General features: G+C 41.8%; 1 protein-coding gene across 2 annotated transcripts in view; it reads left to right on the top strand.

Annotated features, from left to right (window-relative positions):
• TTYH3 (tweety family member 3) overlaps positions 1–18115 on the top strand; it is an 87346-nt gene that overhangs the window by 23006 nt on the left and 46225 nt on the right. For both annotated transcript variants that reach the window (XM_028706429.2, XM_028706430.2), the window contains exon 2: positions 11603–11772. In XM_028706429.2, the coding sequence (XP_028562262.2) occupies positions 11603–11772 (170 nt within the window). The remainder of the gene's footprint in view (positions 1–11602; positions 11773–18115) is intronic.

The raw sequence follows: 18115 nt of genomic DNA, 5'->3' as shown, positions 1-18115 counted from the left end.
CTCCAATTGGCAGCACAGGATCCACTTTTTACAGCACGTATCTGTTGTTTTCTGTGTTTGGAGTGACCAAGTACAAAGGACAGGGCCCCTAGCTGTGCAGAAGCAGGAATTTTGGCAGGTGCAACTTTCTTTGTTCAAGTTTAACATCTAAATGAAACCACTGAATGGAGTTATCCAGAGGTTTGGAGTATGGATGAGAGCCAACAAGCTGTAGCTCAGTCCAGATATGACTGAAGCACTGTTAGTAGATCATTGCCTAGACTAGAAGGATGGGAAGTTGCCTGTTCTTGATGGGGTTCTATTTGCTCTGAAAGAGCAGGTACGTAGCTTGGGGGTACTTCTGTATCTTTTGCTGTCGCTTGAGGCTCAGGTGGCCTCAGTGGCACCAAGTGCCTTCCATCAGCTTTGGCTGGTGGCCCAGCTGTACCCTTATCTGGACAAGGATAACCTAATTTCTGTTGCCTATGCTCTGGTGATCTCTAGGTTAGATTATTGCAATTTATTATATGTAGGGCTGCCTCTGAAAGCAGATTGAAAACTTCAGACGGTGCTGAATTCGGCGGCCAGGTTGCTCACTCGGACAAGTTGGTTTGAGCATATTACACTGATTGTGGCTCCACTGCACTGGCTGCAGATTAGTTTCCAGGCCAGCTTAAAAGTGCTGGTTTTGACCTAGAAAGCCCAAAATGGCTCAGGACCACAATACCTCCAGGACTGCCTCTCCCCATATGAACCAACCTGGACCCTGCAATCATCATCTGAGGCCCTTCAGCTTTCTACTCAGCAAAGAGAGACAGACTAGATAAAATCAAGGTGAAACTACCTTACTGCATACCCCACCCCCTTTTGTATTTGCTGGTATTCCCCGACCATTTAGAAAGAAAAAGAACACCATGTGCAAAGTTGTAGTCAGTGTGTTTGAAGCCATTTCAGTGTCTGTTTTTCTCCACTGACAGACCTTGAGTGAAGGAGGGATGGAGCACTGAGCTTTCTGTGACAGTCAACCTCTCGCCTCATTAGGTTTTCATGTTGCTGTGCAACTGTGAAATTCATCAGCCACTTGCAAGTGTGGTAATAGAGAATAAATCTAAGATGACTTGTCTTACAAGATTGAAGCATAAACAGTTTTTGTTGACACCCTTTTCCTCTTGGAGGAATGGAGCTAAGCTTTTGCCCCAAGTGCTCACCTCTTCTAAAATAGTCTGTACCTCAAAATAAAAGCGTTGGCATCTTCAAGTGGATTTCTCACTTCACAGATCCAGAACTTTTTATCTCAGGTCTCCATATATTGTTCTGCTAGTCTTGAGTGAAGATGTCTGATTTGCCTGTTTTGGGAAGCTCTAGTTCATGTTGGTCCAATAGTATTGTACATGGAAGTGGTTGTTTGTTTGTTTTTAAAAAAAATCCAGTGATTTCCTTGAACTTAAAGCGAGTTTTTGCCATTTCACATCATTTAAATAGCTGTCTAGCAAACTAGTTTTGCCTCTATAAGGATTGGTTAGGACCTGAAACAATGGTTTCAAGTTACAAGAAAGGAGATTGTGACTGAACGTTAGGAAGAACTTGTTTGACAGTAGAACAGACCTCCTTGGAAGGTGGTAGATTCTTCCTTGGAGGTTTTTAAGCAGAGGGTGGATGGTCATCTGTCATGGGTGCTTTAGTTGAGATTCCTACATTGCAGGGGGTTGAACTAGATGACCCTTGAGGTCCCTTCCAACTCTACAGTTCTATGATTCTGTAAAACTCAATGGAGGAATTCCCATCAGAATTGAGCTGCTCAACTTACAGCAGAAACAACTGAGACCGCATACTAATAGAAGAATGTGCATATTACCTGGTGGATGTACAAATTTCAGTTGAGATACACACATTTCTCAGAGCCTGTTGGGGATTATGCATAATGATAAGAGAATATATGAAATTTAGCTGATATATGCACAGTTATCGAGGTCTGTGGGAGATTATGTATATTGACTGGGGTACAGTTCTCTCTTCATGGATGGATTATGTGCACATTCGCCATGAAACTTGGTGAATGTGCACAATGGCCAGTTGTTATGCACATTAACCAGTCAACTTAGATTCCCCTCAACTTATAGGTTTTAGATTGTTTAGATTCCCCTCAACTTATAGGTTTTAGATTGTTATCTGCTTTAAGCTTCCTGTTTGGTTTGAAAGGTGGGATTTAAATATATGAACTGTCGGATTCTTTGTTGTGGAAAGCCAATTTTGGGTGCAGCTGTTTTTCCACATAGTTTCCAAATAGTATAGGAAGCAGCTTTGCCATTCTTTAAATGTGGAAAATGATTCATGTGCTGGTGGTTATTCTTAGAAATAAAACAAGTTTCGCTTTTCAAAAAGCTGCTAGCTATTGCAGTTGTTCCGATGTTCCCCGGGTGTTAATGTGTTCCCAGGATAAATAATCAAGGAATCAGGTCAGATTATTTCTCCATCCAGCTCAGTATTGTCTGCTATATGGGCTCTGCACTGTTTCAGACAGGAGTCTTTGCCATTCCTACCCAGAGATGCCAAGGATTGAACTAGGGACCATCACACTTACTGTGGCTTCAGAGTTTTGCTTCTTTATCATTCAGAGAATGCTGCAGTTGTTTAACTCAGCCTATTCTTTCTAGCAGCCCATGCAACATAGATATCGTCTGTGGCAAATGATAACCTGGATAAAAAAATCCCACATCCCTCCAAGAGCCACATAACAGTATCCTTCCAAGTCCCTGTATCTTAGATGGGACCCACCTATGCATTGTTACCATTTTCAGAATATTCTTCACAGTAAAATGTTTACTTCCATTTTGATTACAGCAAGCCACCTACACTTCGTATTGTCAGCTTGAAACATGACAATGCACACAATCCCTTAAAGCAAGCTAGAAGTTACTGGTAATTTCTTTTTGAAAATATTTATAAAGGTTTCTGAACAAGGTCTCTTAGCTGAGTGGCTGCCCCTGTCAGGTCCTGCAGTACTGAGGAAAGTGGTTTGAGTCTCAGTGGTTCAGAAATGCAGTCTTCAGCTATAATTGTTGTAGGTCTTGGGTGGTTTTTATCTGTTTCCTGTATGTTGTCGATTTTAATTTGAATGTTAGTTCCTTTAATGTTGAAGGAAGATGAATAGTATTTGGTGTTCATGGTGGTAGAAATGAACTTGGAATCAAGGACACCAGTAAAACAGCAACAGCAACCAGGCTGCTTTCAGGAACAATTTTCTCTCTCTTTGTATATGGACACACAACTCCACATGTAAAGAATCCATATGCACCCTATTAAATTCAAAGGATGCACACATACACAGCATTAAGCAAATGTTTCTTTTTAAGAAATGCCGAGGGAACAGCCAGAAAAGGGGATATTTATGGAAAGAGACAGCAATATATGCAGTCATTGCTTTTGGGGTGAATGCTTGAAGGAACTTGGCTTTTGATCACGTTAGAGATATGCTCTTAATTTGAAATAGTTTATTTTAAAATTCAGTGCATTCAGCTTTCAGCTTCAGTTTGCGTATAGTTCAGAGCTGAAGAAGCTGTGGCCCTCTAGATACACCACAACTCCCATCATCCTTTACTATTGACCACCCTGGCTGGGGCTGCTTGCAGGTTTGTTTTTTTAAAAAAACCTGTATTTTATTGATTACCAAAATGACAAGGCAATTAACTAGGTAACCAATAGATCTCTTCCACATGCACCCAAAAATGGATGTATACCTAGTTACAACATCATTTGAAAAAGAAAGAAGTATGACAAAACATTAGCTATGGCCCCAGAGTTTCAAGAAAGCATTAGATATGTGTAGGTTCTGTTTATGTTTGGGCTCCATTATTTATATACCAATTGATTATTAAAAACAACAACCTGAAAGCAGTTTACAAAGTCTTATACTGAAGGTACATTTTTTCACCATAGCCATATTCCTGTGGATCTACAACTGAAATGATTGTCAGCTATCTTCCAACTTTTTGCAACTTCAATTCATGTTGCTAGCAGCAATAGAAATCAATATTTCATGTATTAAATCTTAATTTTCACCCTTCCAAAGGTTTTGAAGTGCCAGTTGCAGGAGTGCGTATTAAGTTCGGTCGGTGGCAGCATTAATTTCTCTGAAAATCATCTCCCATTATAAAGAATCTTAGGGCACTCCCAAGGCATGTTTATAAAGAACTCTTTATGCCCCATCCCCTCCAACGCTGAAAACTTTTGTTTGTCACTATACCGATTAGCCTTGGTGGAGGTTGATGCCACCTATGAATCCACTTAAGGGAGTATTCCCATTCCCAGTTGAGTATCCCAAAATAGCAAAATCATTTGGGAATTCCCTCCCCACAGAAGTGTGTCTGGCACCTTCATTATTGTTTCCAATGTTTGCTGAAGGCACACCTCTTTACCCTGGTCTTGGACACCTGAGACCCACCCTATTCCTGCCACTATAATTTGTTTAATCTGTTTTTAATGTTGAATTTTGAATGGTTGTGACTCCCTGGGACCTGATGGTGAATGGCAGGTAAAAAATTGAATGAATGAATAATAGTTTATCCTCTAACAATTAGACTCATAATTACAATAGTTTTCAGGCTGAATTCATTTCTCTGTTGTGTGTGTTCTCCATATTCCAGTATATCCAACCTGCAACACAGCACCCACTTCTGATTTTCTCCCTGTGTTAGTCTGCATTTTTTTCTCTTCTGAAAAGGAAAATGGGTTGTGCTAGGGCTGCTGATCTTAACTTGGGGCTTAGCCCAGTTGTGGGTCCCAATCCATCCTTGTAATGGAGTCTCTTGTTTAGATTTCTGAAATGAGCCCTGCCAAAAGAATAGGTTCTAGTCTAAAGCAGTTAATATATGAAACGGCCCTCTTATTTGGCAGTTGTCCCCCACACAATCATTTTCATATGTCATTTTCCAGTGGTTACACATGAATACTTCCTCTTTAAAATTCTTTTCAATCTAGCAAACCAATCCATCTTCAGAACACTCAAATGGGATTCTTCTTGTGCTTGTGGCTTGGTTAAAATAAAGAGTAGGCTGTTGCTTGCTAAACACTCAGGCTACAGCAAACCAATTAGCTTCTAAAGCACTGCAGCACTTCAGAGGCTGTATTGTTGCCACAGACTAACATGGCTGCTTCTTCTGGAATTTGTCACAATACAACTGAATATTTTGTCTCTGTGCTGCTAAGGGCATGTTACAGTCCTTGCAACAGTCAGTGCAGTTGGTGATACAAAGAGGGAGCTCCCAGGTTGACTGAGTACTAAAGCCTGTTTGGAAAACATGGACATTAAAGAGAGAGATTTCCACCACCCAAATCAATTGTAGCGGTTAGGGCAGCCTGAGGACATTAGATGTGACACAACGTCAGGTTGTAGACTGGAGCATCCCTTTGAGCTGGTTTTTTTTTTTTTAATCTACTGCTTTCTTCTGTTTTTAATTCTTCTTTGAGCGTTTAAAATATTCAAGCCACTTATTTCAGCTGCTCCTGGTAATATTCCAGCAGATTAGCTCATCTCACTGTTTATAAAAAGCACATTAGATCTTTTAAGAGCCAGCATCTGCTGATGTGAAAACCAGTGTGGTTCTGCTGCGCTTGGAGCTGGGCAACCTAGATTCAGATCCCTGTTTGCTTCACTGTCCTTGCAAGTCTAACATAGCTGCTTCTCCCCAAATTGAATTCTCCCTCTCCTGGCATAAAATCATAAGAGTTGTAGGGTTGGAAGGGACCCTGAGGATCATCTGTTGTTTTCACGTTTAACAGGAAATCTATATTCTTGCTTGATAGCTTTCCACTGACATGTTCTTCCAGTTCTCACATAGCACCCCCCCTCCCCCATATATCGGATTGTTTCCTTTTCGATTTCCCCAGCAATTTATTTTTAACATAAATTTCCAGTAATTTCATATTGTTGTGCCCTGTGGGCTTTGGAAAAACAAATGCCTATTTAGATAATGCATTCCCACCCCTGGCATTTTAGTAATGCCAGCTGTTCATCTGATGGGAGCGGCAGTAGCTATCTTAAAAGGTTCCCTGTATTTTGAAGAACCTCAATTCACATCTATGCACTCAGGATGTTAATGAATTTTAATTTTTTTAAATCTTTCCATAAATAAGTAGTAACAAAAACAGGCTTTAAGTAGGGAACATGTCACTCAAGCCTATGTTTTGTTGACATTCACTCATATCTAGATGCTGGAAATGGTTAGAGTTGATTGAAATATTAACCAGTTGGTCAATATTTGTGTGTGTGCGGGCGCACACATTTATTTACTTGCTTTGTTTAAGGCATTTAAACAAAGCTCAGGGACCAGTCAAGTGGTGAGACAGCATCTTAGCTTATGCCTAGCCATGTACCTTAGAACTGTGCTGTAAACTTCAGAACCATGTAACCTGCAACCTGATCATGTTTGGTCATTGTAGTGATGTTTAGAATAAAGTCTTTGGCAGTAATTGAGCTAAGAATCTGAATACTGTGTCCACAGGTGGGAGCTGGGGACATGGATGGAGTTACCTCCCTTGCTGGGGTCATTGTTGGTTGCTCTTTATAAAGGTGAGAGACCTCATTATGGGTCGAAGTATTCATTGTAGTGACATTTAGGCTACAAGGAAAGACAGAAAAAGAACATCTTGCTGAAGGCAAGAGTTGCCAAGTTTAGGACTTTGAGTCAAAAGAAATAATATGAGGCAACAGAAACAAGAATCTATCCTCAACATTGAATGCACTTTATTCACATGAACAATGTGCAACACACCAACCTTTCCTTTTCTGGGAGTGCTTGCTGCTCCTCATACCTGCTCCAACTGAATTTGGTTGCCATGAAGAAAATGGCCAATTATATTTGATGCTTTAGTTGGATATAGCAGGAGGAAATGCAGGCTAGCATGTCAGTGAATTATCCTGTGATTATTTTCAGTACAGTGGATGCCACTGATGAAGATTCATTTGAGTCTGGTGCGTGAATGTATTGACTTAATGTACTAGTATCAGTTCATTATTCTATTGCAGTATTGGTTCATTTACTTGGGAACAAATACCAGCTAGAAACATCTGCAGGCCACTAACTTGAAGACCCGTACAACTCTTAACTACAGTACTTCTGACATTTTGATTAGAAAAGTTCTAAAAACACTAAAATGAATATCTCTGACAATTTCATTTCAACTATAACAGATGGATTTCAAATGAAACCACAAAAATTTGCTGAGTTACTATGTACTTGAGGACACAGGTCTGCAGAAGTATATTAATTTATAAATTAAAAGAGAATTGTGTAGCTTAGCAAGGACTTGTGATCAGCGACTTCAAGGGCCAAAAGAATGTTGAGGACAACTGAGTTGTTGGAGATTGAAGGCATCCACTGGAAAAAAAGAAAATGAGGCCTGTTTTATTTGTGTCCTGGTACAGTTAAAACTCGTATTTTGCAGGGACATATCAGATACATGAAAAGAAAAAGGATACCTCTCCCTCCCCCATGCCTTTCCCTAGTTACCTCACTAGACTAAGACTTAGGCTCAAGGTTCCCAGTTCGATCCCAGAATACTTGTTGCAGAGGGAATTTTCAAAGCTTTTTGGTAGAGGAATATTTCTCTCTCTCCCCCCCCCCCCGCCACCCCTCTGAATCTGGAGATGCGCCAGATCTTTCCTTACACTGTGCAGTGTAATGCTTCATGATGCATAGATGGCTGTGATACACCACAATCCAATCCCATTGATTGCAAATTCTGATAGCAGATGTATGTTGTTTTTTCATACCCATGTTATGTAAACATGCCATTGGGACACCTTCTGTTTTCTATCTGCTTGAGAGTAATTTCTTTTGAGGCTGATAAGGTAATCTTTGTGGTTCTTGATCATCTATTGGAGGCTTTACTGCTTCAAAGAGTGATGTAAACAAGCTGTTGCTGAACTCTGCATTTCCTACCTTACAGGTTAGCAGCCTTAGACACAGTTAATGCAAAACAACTGAAGCATCCATTTTGTTGGACTTGCAGCAGCTTCTGTGAGGAAATCTGTCTTTTCAGTGAGCATGCTCAGTTGACAGCCTGCCAAATTTGAGCTAAGCTTCATTTAATAAAGATTTAGTCTGTGGGGATGTGTCAGTACAAACTGCATTTGGAGAGCGGGAGAGATTATCCTTTTCTAAATCATTGTTCTGCAGAGAAGCTTTCAGCAAGTATACTGATAAAATGGAAAAGAACAACTTCCCTGCAGGAGTCTATGTACAACTCATGAGTGGTTCATACTTGAAATTAGGGTAGTGATGAAAGAATCGGGTACCTGTGACCCCTCCTTGGAGGTTGCTAAGATACCAGCATCTCAACTATGGGGAAAGCTCTCTCGGTCCAATTCTGAAACCATTTTATGTAGGAAGTTGTTAAATAATAATAGCAATTAACAGTATTTTTGTTCCACCCTTCCTCCAGTGGGTTCAGGGCATGTGTGTATGCTTCCTCCCTTTTACCTTTGCAGCAATCCTATGGGGTAGATCACCAATCAAGCTTTGTGACCAAGTGGTGTTTTGAACCTGGGTCTCCCCACCTTGTTCAGTGCGCCAGCTCCTAGACTACCCAGGTTGTGGTTGCCTGCCCACATGCTACATTGCTCTTCAGTGTTTGACTGGGTTTGTGGAGAGGTCTGATATTTGTGAATGCCTATGTCAGGCATAGGCAAACTCCGGCCCTCCAGATGTTTGGGACTACAGTTCCCATCATCACTGGTCCTGTTAGCTAGGGATGATGGGAATTGTAGTCCCAAACTACAATTGGGACTGATGGGAATTGTAGCCGGAGTTTGCCTATGCCTGGCCTATGTGCATCTTACAAAGAATTACCATTCACTTTGGCAGCATAAAACGCCCTTCACTGCCTTCAAAGGGTAAATGTGGCATGTAGAACTCTAAAAGCATTTCACCGTCCCCTGGTCCTTTTAATACACCTCTGAGAATGGCTGCAAAGGAGCAAGGAGCAGATGATGTCACCCTTTGGCATGATACAGCGGAAACTCCAGTAAGCTCCTAAGAGTGTATGTGCATGCAGACTTCTGTGGTAGGGATCATTTGAGGGTTTTTTCTTTTCTTTTGTGAAAGGAGGGAATTCTCTCAAATCTTTCACAGTCCTGCAGCTCAATGCTGCTGTCTTAACCATGGTTAAGAGAGAACTTGTAGTAGCATGCTATTTTAGATGAGTTTGCTGCAAAATGATTATTGCAGACCACAGGTTCTATAATAAATGCCTTAGCACAACTTCAGCTTGTTTTGTTTTTAAATATAACTTTGAGCAGTGCTGCATTGAAATGAGAAGCAGGAGCAACAAACAAAAGGTTTGATTTGAGAATTTATCATTTTTACTCCTCCTTGAGGCAGAACTGTAGTTCAGTATTAGGGTATATGCTTTGTATGCAGGGGGTTGCAGCTGTAGTCCCTGGGATCACCAGGTAAATGGACCACAAATGGGAGAATCCTCCCTCTGCTTGAAGACACTGGGGTGCTGCTCGTGGTCTGAGTGGGCCAGGGGTAGCCTGCATGTTGGACTTCAGATCCGATCCTCAGTACACCTTGGTCATGATAACTGGGGCTGATGGAAATTGGAATCCAACAGCATCCAGAGGGCACCAGCTTAGGTAAGGTTGTTCCAAACTAGTTGTATTCTGAAATCCTGGGACAACTCCTTTGCTACATGAGTGGCATCTAGTGTAGGAGGCAACCTGTCATTCTGCAAGCAGTGGTATTTGCTTAGCTGAAAGCTTTGGTGTTGCTCAGTTTCCCAGCAAGGAGATTTACAAATGTGTGTGCTTTCTTTTCGGCAAGTGTTTTTGTGGTATTTCAATTGTATAGTGGCAGTCAACCTGTTTTTAGGACTAACTTTTCATTTAATTGTAGTATTTTTAATGTCATTTCCAAGGCTAAGGGAGAGTTTTTATTGTTAAAAATTCATACTTTCTGTAATTTTATCAGGATTGCAAGAGGACAGGAAGGGCAAAAGAGACGCAACTGATTAAAAATAAAATCCCTTCTATTGCACATTTCTGGGACAGATTTGTCTGTGGAGTGAAGGTTACTAACATTACTGTGTTGGCACAAATCTCTTGGGCTCCATTCCAGGACTTGCAATTCAATGTCATTTTACAGTCAGTAACCTCCAGATTTGTGTCCAAAAAGCAATTGGTTCAAGTATTTGTGTGTGTGTGTGTTTAAATTGCAGAAAATGAATGAATTTGAATAAGTCATGCTAGAATGACATCTGAGTTCCTCATACTGAGTTGGTATAGATGTAATACCAAACTGTGGTTTGGTACTACCTGAAAAAGCCTTAAAGCAACCCCAATCTCATGCCTTACCTCCTTCCCTGGCTTGCAGCCAATCATTGCTTGCCATTTCACCCAGCAAATGGTGATTCGCACTTCTCCTGCACTGGAAATGAGATGCTGCAGTGTGGGGGTTAGGACTTTGCAGAAACTACTCCAGCATGGCCCGTTTTCTCAGTTGGCTCTGTTTTGCCCTCAGTGATGTCACATAACCAGAGCTATCCCATTCATGATGTAATGCAATTGATCAGCTTGTCTTAAATAATCCTTGTAGCAAATCTAGAAAGAAGGCATGGTAATTTAGAAGTAGGGGGAAATGAAAAAGAGGAGAAAAGGGAAGTAATTTGGGTGGAGGGGAAGAACACTATGATGATTTAAAAGGGTTATGGGAAAGATCTCTAACTTCTTAAAAGCATCACTTTGGCATAGAGCTAATAAAGATAGGTCTGGGAGGGGTAGGCTCCCCAAATTCCCCCTGTAGCCCCCAGAATAGCCCTTTATCTTCTACCATGATGGCACTCCTCTTACTATGCTTTTTCAGTTGTCTACATGCATGCAGTCTGAGAAAAGCAAAGAAGTCTAACTTACACGCATTCTTCCCAGATTTGGAGGTTTAGAGATGCATTTGGCTGCGCTGTGAATTCTGTGGCCACAGTTTATGCTACCAGTGTACTTAACCATCAGCCTAAATTATGACTGTGCAATAAAATGTATGAAGAAAAATGTTTTCTCACAGGCTTAGCTTTCAGTTTGAAACTGCACATTAATGAAGGACTTTACAAAAGCCCCATCTATTCATACTGAGGAGGAGTGGCTTTAAGATAAGGTTACCAGATGTCCCCGTTTCCCGGGGACAGTCCCCGGATTTACACACCAGTCCCCATACAAAATCCATTGAAGTTGAAAAGTGTCCCCAGATTCATTGAAAAAAGTCTGGTAACCTTAGTTTAAGAGCCCCTTTCATATGACAGGAGCCTTCGCTCATGTGGTAGCCAATGTTTGTGGCCTTCAGCCCTCCATACTTCAGAAATATGCCCCCTTTTAAACATACCAGTGCTAATCAGTGATCCAAAGATATAAGCTGTAAACGTGAAGTAGCCCTCACTTAAAATACAGTCCAGGTAAACTCCCCCGTGACTCAATCTGGATTTTAAAAGGGAATTCCTTATTTGCTGGCCTCTCAAGATTTTGTGAGCAATAGTACTTGTGGAGATCACAGCAATTGGGCCACAGAGGTGATTTTGTATATTCCTGCTATGGAAATGCCTCTCGGTTAACTGTTTTTTTCTCTCTCTTCCTCAGGCCCTCTTGCTGCTGGGTGGTGTTGCTCTGTCCTGCCTTGCTCTGGATCTCCTCTTCCTCCTTTTCTATTCCTTCTGGTTATGTTGTCGCCATCGGAAAACTGAAGAACAGCTGAATGCAGATTGCTGCTGTACAGCTTGGTGTGTCATCATTGCAACTCTGGTCTGCAGGTAAGTCCTCCCCCTCCTCCAAACCAACAGAAGGGCAAACAGAACTAATCTGACAAAGGCAGAGATAAAGTTGCCTTCTCATTCTGCCACTGCTGCCACATTTACCCAGCCAGCTACCCAAAGTTGTAGCTTTTCAAACATAGCCTTCACCAGTCTATGATTCAAGATAATATTCTCTTCCCTAGCAGGCGCCATAGTAAGTGTAAATAAACTTTTGGTCTCTTCCTGATCCAGGCTCATTGGGCTGCTTACGTCAGTGTAGATCTGTGGTGAAACTGTTGGCTTAGCATTGTGTCTGTTAGATCATAAAGCTCTGGGCAAGGCCTACCTTATCTTTGTATATTGCTTAGAAATCCACATCATCAGAGTATGTAAAATGAAACTGATCCTACAACACATCCCCCAGAAAATCAGGAATCCACCAGGATCCATCAGTGGGGGCAGGCCAGCTGAATGGGCCCATCTTTACAGGAGGAAATTGTTTCCACCAAGTGCTAACTTGATTATCAGTTATCTGCATGCACAGAGCATACTAAAAACTGCAAGAGTGATTGTAATGCTTTCCTCTGAGAGTAGCATGTGGAGGTAATCCCCCATTCAAGGTCATATTGTCCTTAGAATAGAAACAAACATGTAGTTCTGCAGTGTCAAGCTGGCATTTTGTCTTTGTTGTTTTTCTAACCTTCAGGAATATCTGAAATATCCTTCAAATGCCTTATCCTTATTGTCTTCTCCCAACTTGATTTTTGTGTAAAACTTTTGTTGTTTGCTAGTTTTGTGCTAAGCACAGCTAGTAAGCTACTCTTCTTACCCCCATTTTAAAAAATGGAATTCACACAATTTTTAAAAAAAAACCCTGGATTCCTTGGAGAGTTTATTTGCTTGGGTTTGAATGGCAAAAGCTGGAAGTGCAAGCAAGCAGGTTTGTTCACCACCTGAGATTTAGAACAAGGCAGACAGTAAAGGGAATGGGGCTCCTCACCTCTCTGCTCTTGAGTGGGGATGATGATCGGTACAAATTGGTTATTCTGGTAGCATTAGTAATAATAAGCTTATTTGCCCACAGACAGGTATGTTTCATGGAGCATTTTTCTAAAGTGAACAGGGCAGAAGTTCTGCTCTTTCTGCATCAAAGCTTGAGATAGATTTGCTTTCAAACTATATTGCAGCACACAGGGGTGACCTCTGTCCATCCACAGAGCTATTTTGATGCCTCTCTGCATTTTAAATTGCATTTATCAAAAGACTGATCAGCAGTTTACAAAGGGAAAACTTCAGCCAATGGTCCTTGTAGCTGTTTCTGATCTCTTGGCACCTTGAGCAATTAGAAAAATTCACTGCCAGTCTTTTAAACAGTGGTATTTCTAGCCCTTTTACCGGACCTTTCTTGGCAACCAACCCATTGCTGTGTGACCAACAGATCTGCAGCACCTTGGTGCATGAGAGAGTCAGGGTCTCTGGAGAGGGCAAAACATTTCAGCTTTGAATAGCACAATTAACTTTTGCCTTTACTCTTGCCCATTCTGAATGTTATTTTGGGTTATCCTCTAGTCCCTTTCCTCAATCTACCATCAAGCATTGCATTTGCAGACTTTTAATCCCGCATATGACAAATCTAGACAGCATCTTAAAAAGCAGAGACATCACCTTGCCAACAAAGGTCCGTATAGTTAAAGCTGTGGTTTTCCCAGTAGTGATGTATGGAAGTGAGAGCTGGACCATAAAGAAGGCTGATCGCCGAAGAATTGATGCTATTGAATTCTGGTGCTGGAGGAGACTCTTGAGAGTCCCATGGACTGCAAGAAGATCAAACCGATCCATACTTAAGGAAATCAGCCCTGAGTGCTCACTGGAAGGACAGATTGTGAAGCTGAGGCTCCAATACTTTGGCCACCTCATGAGAAGAGAAGACTCCCTGGAAAAGACCCTGATGTTGGGAAAGATGGAGGGCACAAGGAGAAGGGGACGACAGAGGATGAGATGGTTGGACAGTGTTCTCGAAGCTACCAGCATGAGTTTGACCAAACTGTGGGAGGCAGTGGAAGACAGGAGTGCCTGGCGTGCTCTGGTCCATGGGGTCACGAAGAGTCGGACACGACTAAACAACAACAACAATCCCACATATGTTGAAGAGAAAGTGGTTATAGCAAATTTTATTTAAGCACTGTGATTTGAGGATTCTTGTTTTTGGTCTCTTAGGAGAGTGTTCCTAACCATGGCTCTAATCTAGGGTTTCTCATAGGTAGCCATCAGATACTTGGGGTGCAGCCACCAAGGCACTCTGTTGTCTTTTGTGGGATGTGTCTGGGCTGCAGGTGATCTTGCAGCTGCCATGCATAGGCAGGATTAGAACTAATGAGTAGAAATGGCAGTGAAGCAGATTTCAGCTAAACATTTGGATAGACATCCTAGTGGTAAGAACTGTTTGACTGTGGAACAGGACTGCCTCAGGAGCTGGTGTCTCCTTTGCTGGAGGTATTAAAGAAGAGCCTGGGTGGACTCAGGAATGCTGCAGATGTCTTGCTTGGTAGATCAAGAATTGAGGAGGGAATTCCAGGGCAACTTCCAATTCTGATTCCAATTCTCCAAAAACACATTTGTCACTTTTAATGTACCTATGGACGCTGTAGATTTTCTGAGGTGTGCTTTGTTTGTGATCTTTGGAAATAGTGGAAAGTTTGTTGAGCTTTTTGTAGTTTTGGCCAAAGTTGTTAAGCTTTTTTGCCAAAATAGGACATTTTTGAGCTATTTCTGAGGAGAATCAGCAAAAACAACACTGCCAGCATGGACTGCCATACCTCCGAATATTTAGCCGATTTCCATACGAACGCTGCTTGCAGCTGCAGGATTCTGGATATGTCCAGGAAATTCCAGACAGATTGGTTCTGATCGTTGGGAAATGTCTTGAACAACTGCATTTAGCAGAAATAACATGCAAACAGATGTTGAAATATGGCTTTTACAGCTCTACCAGAAATAGCATTTTCTCCCAAATGTTGAAGAATAAGGTGGTAATTAGATGGGAATATTAACTCGTCCCCAGGAGTAACAAAGGTTCTTTTTTTTAAGGATTCAGCTTGTAAAGTCCCTTTAATTAAAGATGTCTTGCTGCCACTGCAATATTAACTTGTAAAGATGAGACTTTTGTGGATGGTGGGTCTCTTCTTAGGAAAGGGAGGAGGGGCTATGTATATATTAATTGCTGGGCCCTTATTTTGAAGCCTCACTTTAGTGCTAAATAAGGGGAACAGGTCATTTGAGTGGCCACACACAGCATCTCCTGTATGCATACAACTTTGCTTCCGTGTTTTTGATATCCACTCCCTTATTCAGAAAAACCCCCACCAGATTTCAGTGATTCTTAAGGAACTTTGTTAATCATATCCAGCCACATTCTCAGCCTAACTCCCCCCCCCCCCCGCTCCGCCCCCGATAGCTACTACGTCCTGCTCAGAACAAAGTTCTTAAACACAAAATTATAGTTAACAGAATACAACCATGTTCTCTTTTGCTCTTCTTTTATCCAACAGGCAATTTGTGCTCACTGGGCTGTATGTGACCTCCAGGAATTTTCATTTCTGAAAATCCCAGCTTTTATTCAGTAATGAGTACCAGTGAAAAGCCTGTCAAATTTAGTCAATGAAGGGTATGGGGGGCTTTTCCACAACCTCAATTGCCTCCACCAAATGGAAAATCTAGCTTCATCCCATGGTCATAATTGGGTTGAGGGGAGGGGCAGCTCTTGAAACCAAGCCTATATACAAGCCTATATACAATTTACTCCACCTTATACAACAGTAATTTAGTGATAAATGCAATGGAGAGTTTCCCATCCCCCATTCCCACATAGTGTTCCTTCCATTTATGTCTGAACCACAGCTGGTGTCAGGTGTGGTGATTTGGTTTTGCTGTCTCTTAAAACACTGGCAGTGGATAGGCTTTTTTCTTCTTCTCTAGGAGCAGATGGCAGCCACTCACTAATTGGGAAGGGGTAACCTTTTTCTGTTGGCGGGGGTGAACCATGTGCCTGTCAGCCACCTTTCCACCATGGCCCCCACCATGGTTCACTTTGTAGCAACCCGGACATTCAACCCTGACATGGTGACTGGGAGCGTCCGCCGAGACCACATAACACCAGTCTTGAAAAACCTACATTGGCTCCCAGTATGTTTCCGAGCACAATTCAAAGTGTTGGTGCTGACCTTTAAAGCCCTAAACGGCCTCGGTCCAGGTATACCTGAAGGAGCATTTCCACCCCCATCATTCTGCCTGGACCCTGAGGTCCAGCTCCAAGGGCCTTCTGGTGGTTCCCTCCCTGCAAGAAGTGAGGTTACAGGGAACCAGACAGAGGGCCTTCTCGGTAGTGGCACCCGCCCTGTGGAATGTCCTCCCACCAGGTGTCAAAGAGAAAAACAGCTACAGTGGTGCCTCGGGTTACAGACACTTCAGGTTACAGACGCTTCAGATTACAGACTCCGCTAACCCAGAGATAGTACCTCAGGTTAAGAACTTTGCTTCAGGATGAGAACAGAAATCGTGTGGTGGCGGTACAGTGGCAGTGGGAGGCCCCATTAGCTAAAGTGGTACCTCAGGTTAAGAACTGTTTCAGGTTAAGAACCACTGTACCAGACTTTTAGAAGACATCTGAAGGCAGCCCTGTTTAGGGAAGTTTTTAATGTTTAATAGACTATTGTATTTTAATATTCTGTTTGAAGCCGCCCAAAGTGGCTGGGGAAACCCAGCCAGATGGGCAGGGTATAAATAATAAATTATTATCAATCAATCAATCAATCTTTATTACGGTCCAGAGACCCAACAAATCATTACAAATCAATACACAATTCATACAGCCTACCTCCAGGTTAAACAAGCATTTTGTTTAGAATATAGGGCTTATTATTATTATTATTATTATTATCATCATCATAGGAACATGGGAGTCTGCCTTGTACTTAACCATTGGTCCATCTACCGCAGCAGCATTATATACAGTGACTATCTCTTCCCTCTGTCATGGTGTGTGGGACTATTGGCTGCTGCTGTTGGAAGTTACTGAACCTTTCCTTCTCTGCTTTCAGAGGAAACATGGTGACTGCAGAAATACCTGAACCACACATGATAGCATAAAATTTGAGTGTTTCTTTTCAGTCCCAAGTTAGCCTCACTGTTTGTAGCTGGACCTCAATAAGGGCTTAGAAATCACCATTAAATAACAATATTGGCATGACGATATAATGACTTTTGAAATATTGTGATTTTAAGTATTGCTTTCGGATACTGTTCTACAGAATGCAGTTCTACTATGTCTTTTAAACAAGCCACACCTCCAAACTCCCAGTTGATGCCATATCTTATTAAATGATCTCATCGGGTCCCTTGCCTTTTCACATGGCAAGACAGCTTTCCTCCCCACGCGGCCCATTATTTTACCTCCAGCTGACCTCTGTCTAATTCATACAACTGTGTTGTTTTTTTAATGGATCAGTTACAATCAGTGGGGATTATCCGCTTTTTGTCTGACACAAAGATGAAAGCTTATCTGGTCACTAGATATGTGCCTTTGTTCGCTAGAGAAAGGTAAGTTAGGAGATTGCGATCTTACAGGGCCATCTGTACCGATTTCAGCCCTTGGACTTGTGTCACCTCAGGTGACAGATTTTTGCTTTTCTCCATTTGCTAGGATGGTAACCTAGCATATTCTTAGACCTTCCACCATCCTAAATATGCAGCCTAAGGACTGTTCCTGCTGTCTGCTGCTCACCCTTTAGGTGTTTTGATACACATTTCAGTATTGTTGAACACCACCTCAGGGCCCAACATGGGATGCAGTATAGAAATGTTTTAATTAATTGTGGGTAACTTCTCTGTCCTGAGTCAATTCAACTTGACAGCTTTCATTCCTATTTACAATATTTCTATGCCACATTGATATTTGAAATGGCCTATAGTTATTTATTTTTTACAAAGAATAATTTGCAATTTATCAAATTAGGAAAATTAAAACAGCAGTGAATCACTTGAGAATCCAAAATTATAGCCTTATCATCTGATGCCTAAATGAAAGCAACACAGGCAAACATTTGTGGAAGGTATTCCAGAAATGTTGCACTGCTGCGGGAAAAACCCTGTTGCTACTCACATGACCTCAGAAGATGGAAACCCAAAAGTGACATCAAAGGGTGGTTTGGGTTGAGGGCTGGTTCTTGTGAGAGAAGATGGTGGTGGAGTCTCCTTCTTTGGAGGTCTTTAAGCAGAGGTTTGACAACCATATGTCAGGAGTGCTCTGATGGTGTTTCCTGCTTGGCAGGGGGTTGGACTCGATGGCCCTTGTGGTCTATTCCAA

This window comes from Podarcis muralis, chromosome 14 (assembly GCF_964188315.1).
Source record: "Podarcis muralis chromosome 14, rPodMur119.hap1.1, whole genome shotgun sequence".
NCBI lineage: Eukaryota > Metazoa > Chordata > Lepidosauria > Squamata > Lacertidae > Podarcis > Podarcis muralis.
Note: the sequence above shows the minus strand (reverse complement) of the source record. Positions and strands in the feature narration are given on the sequence as shown.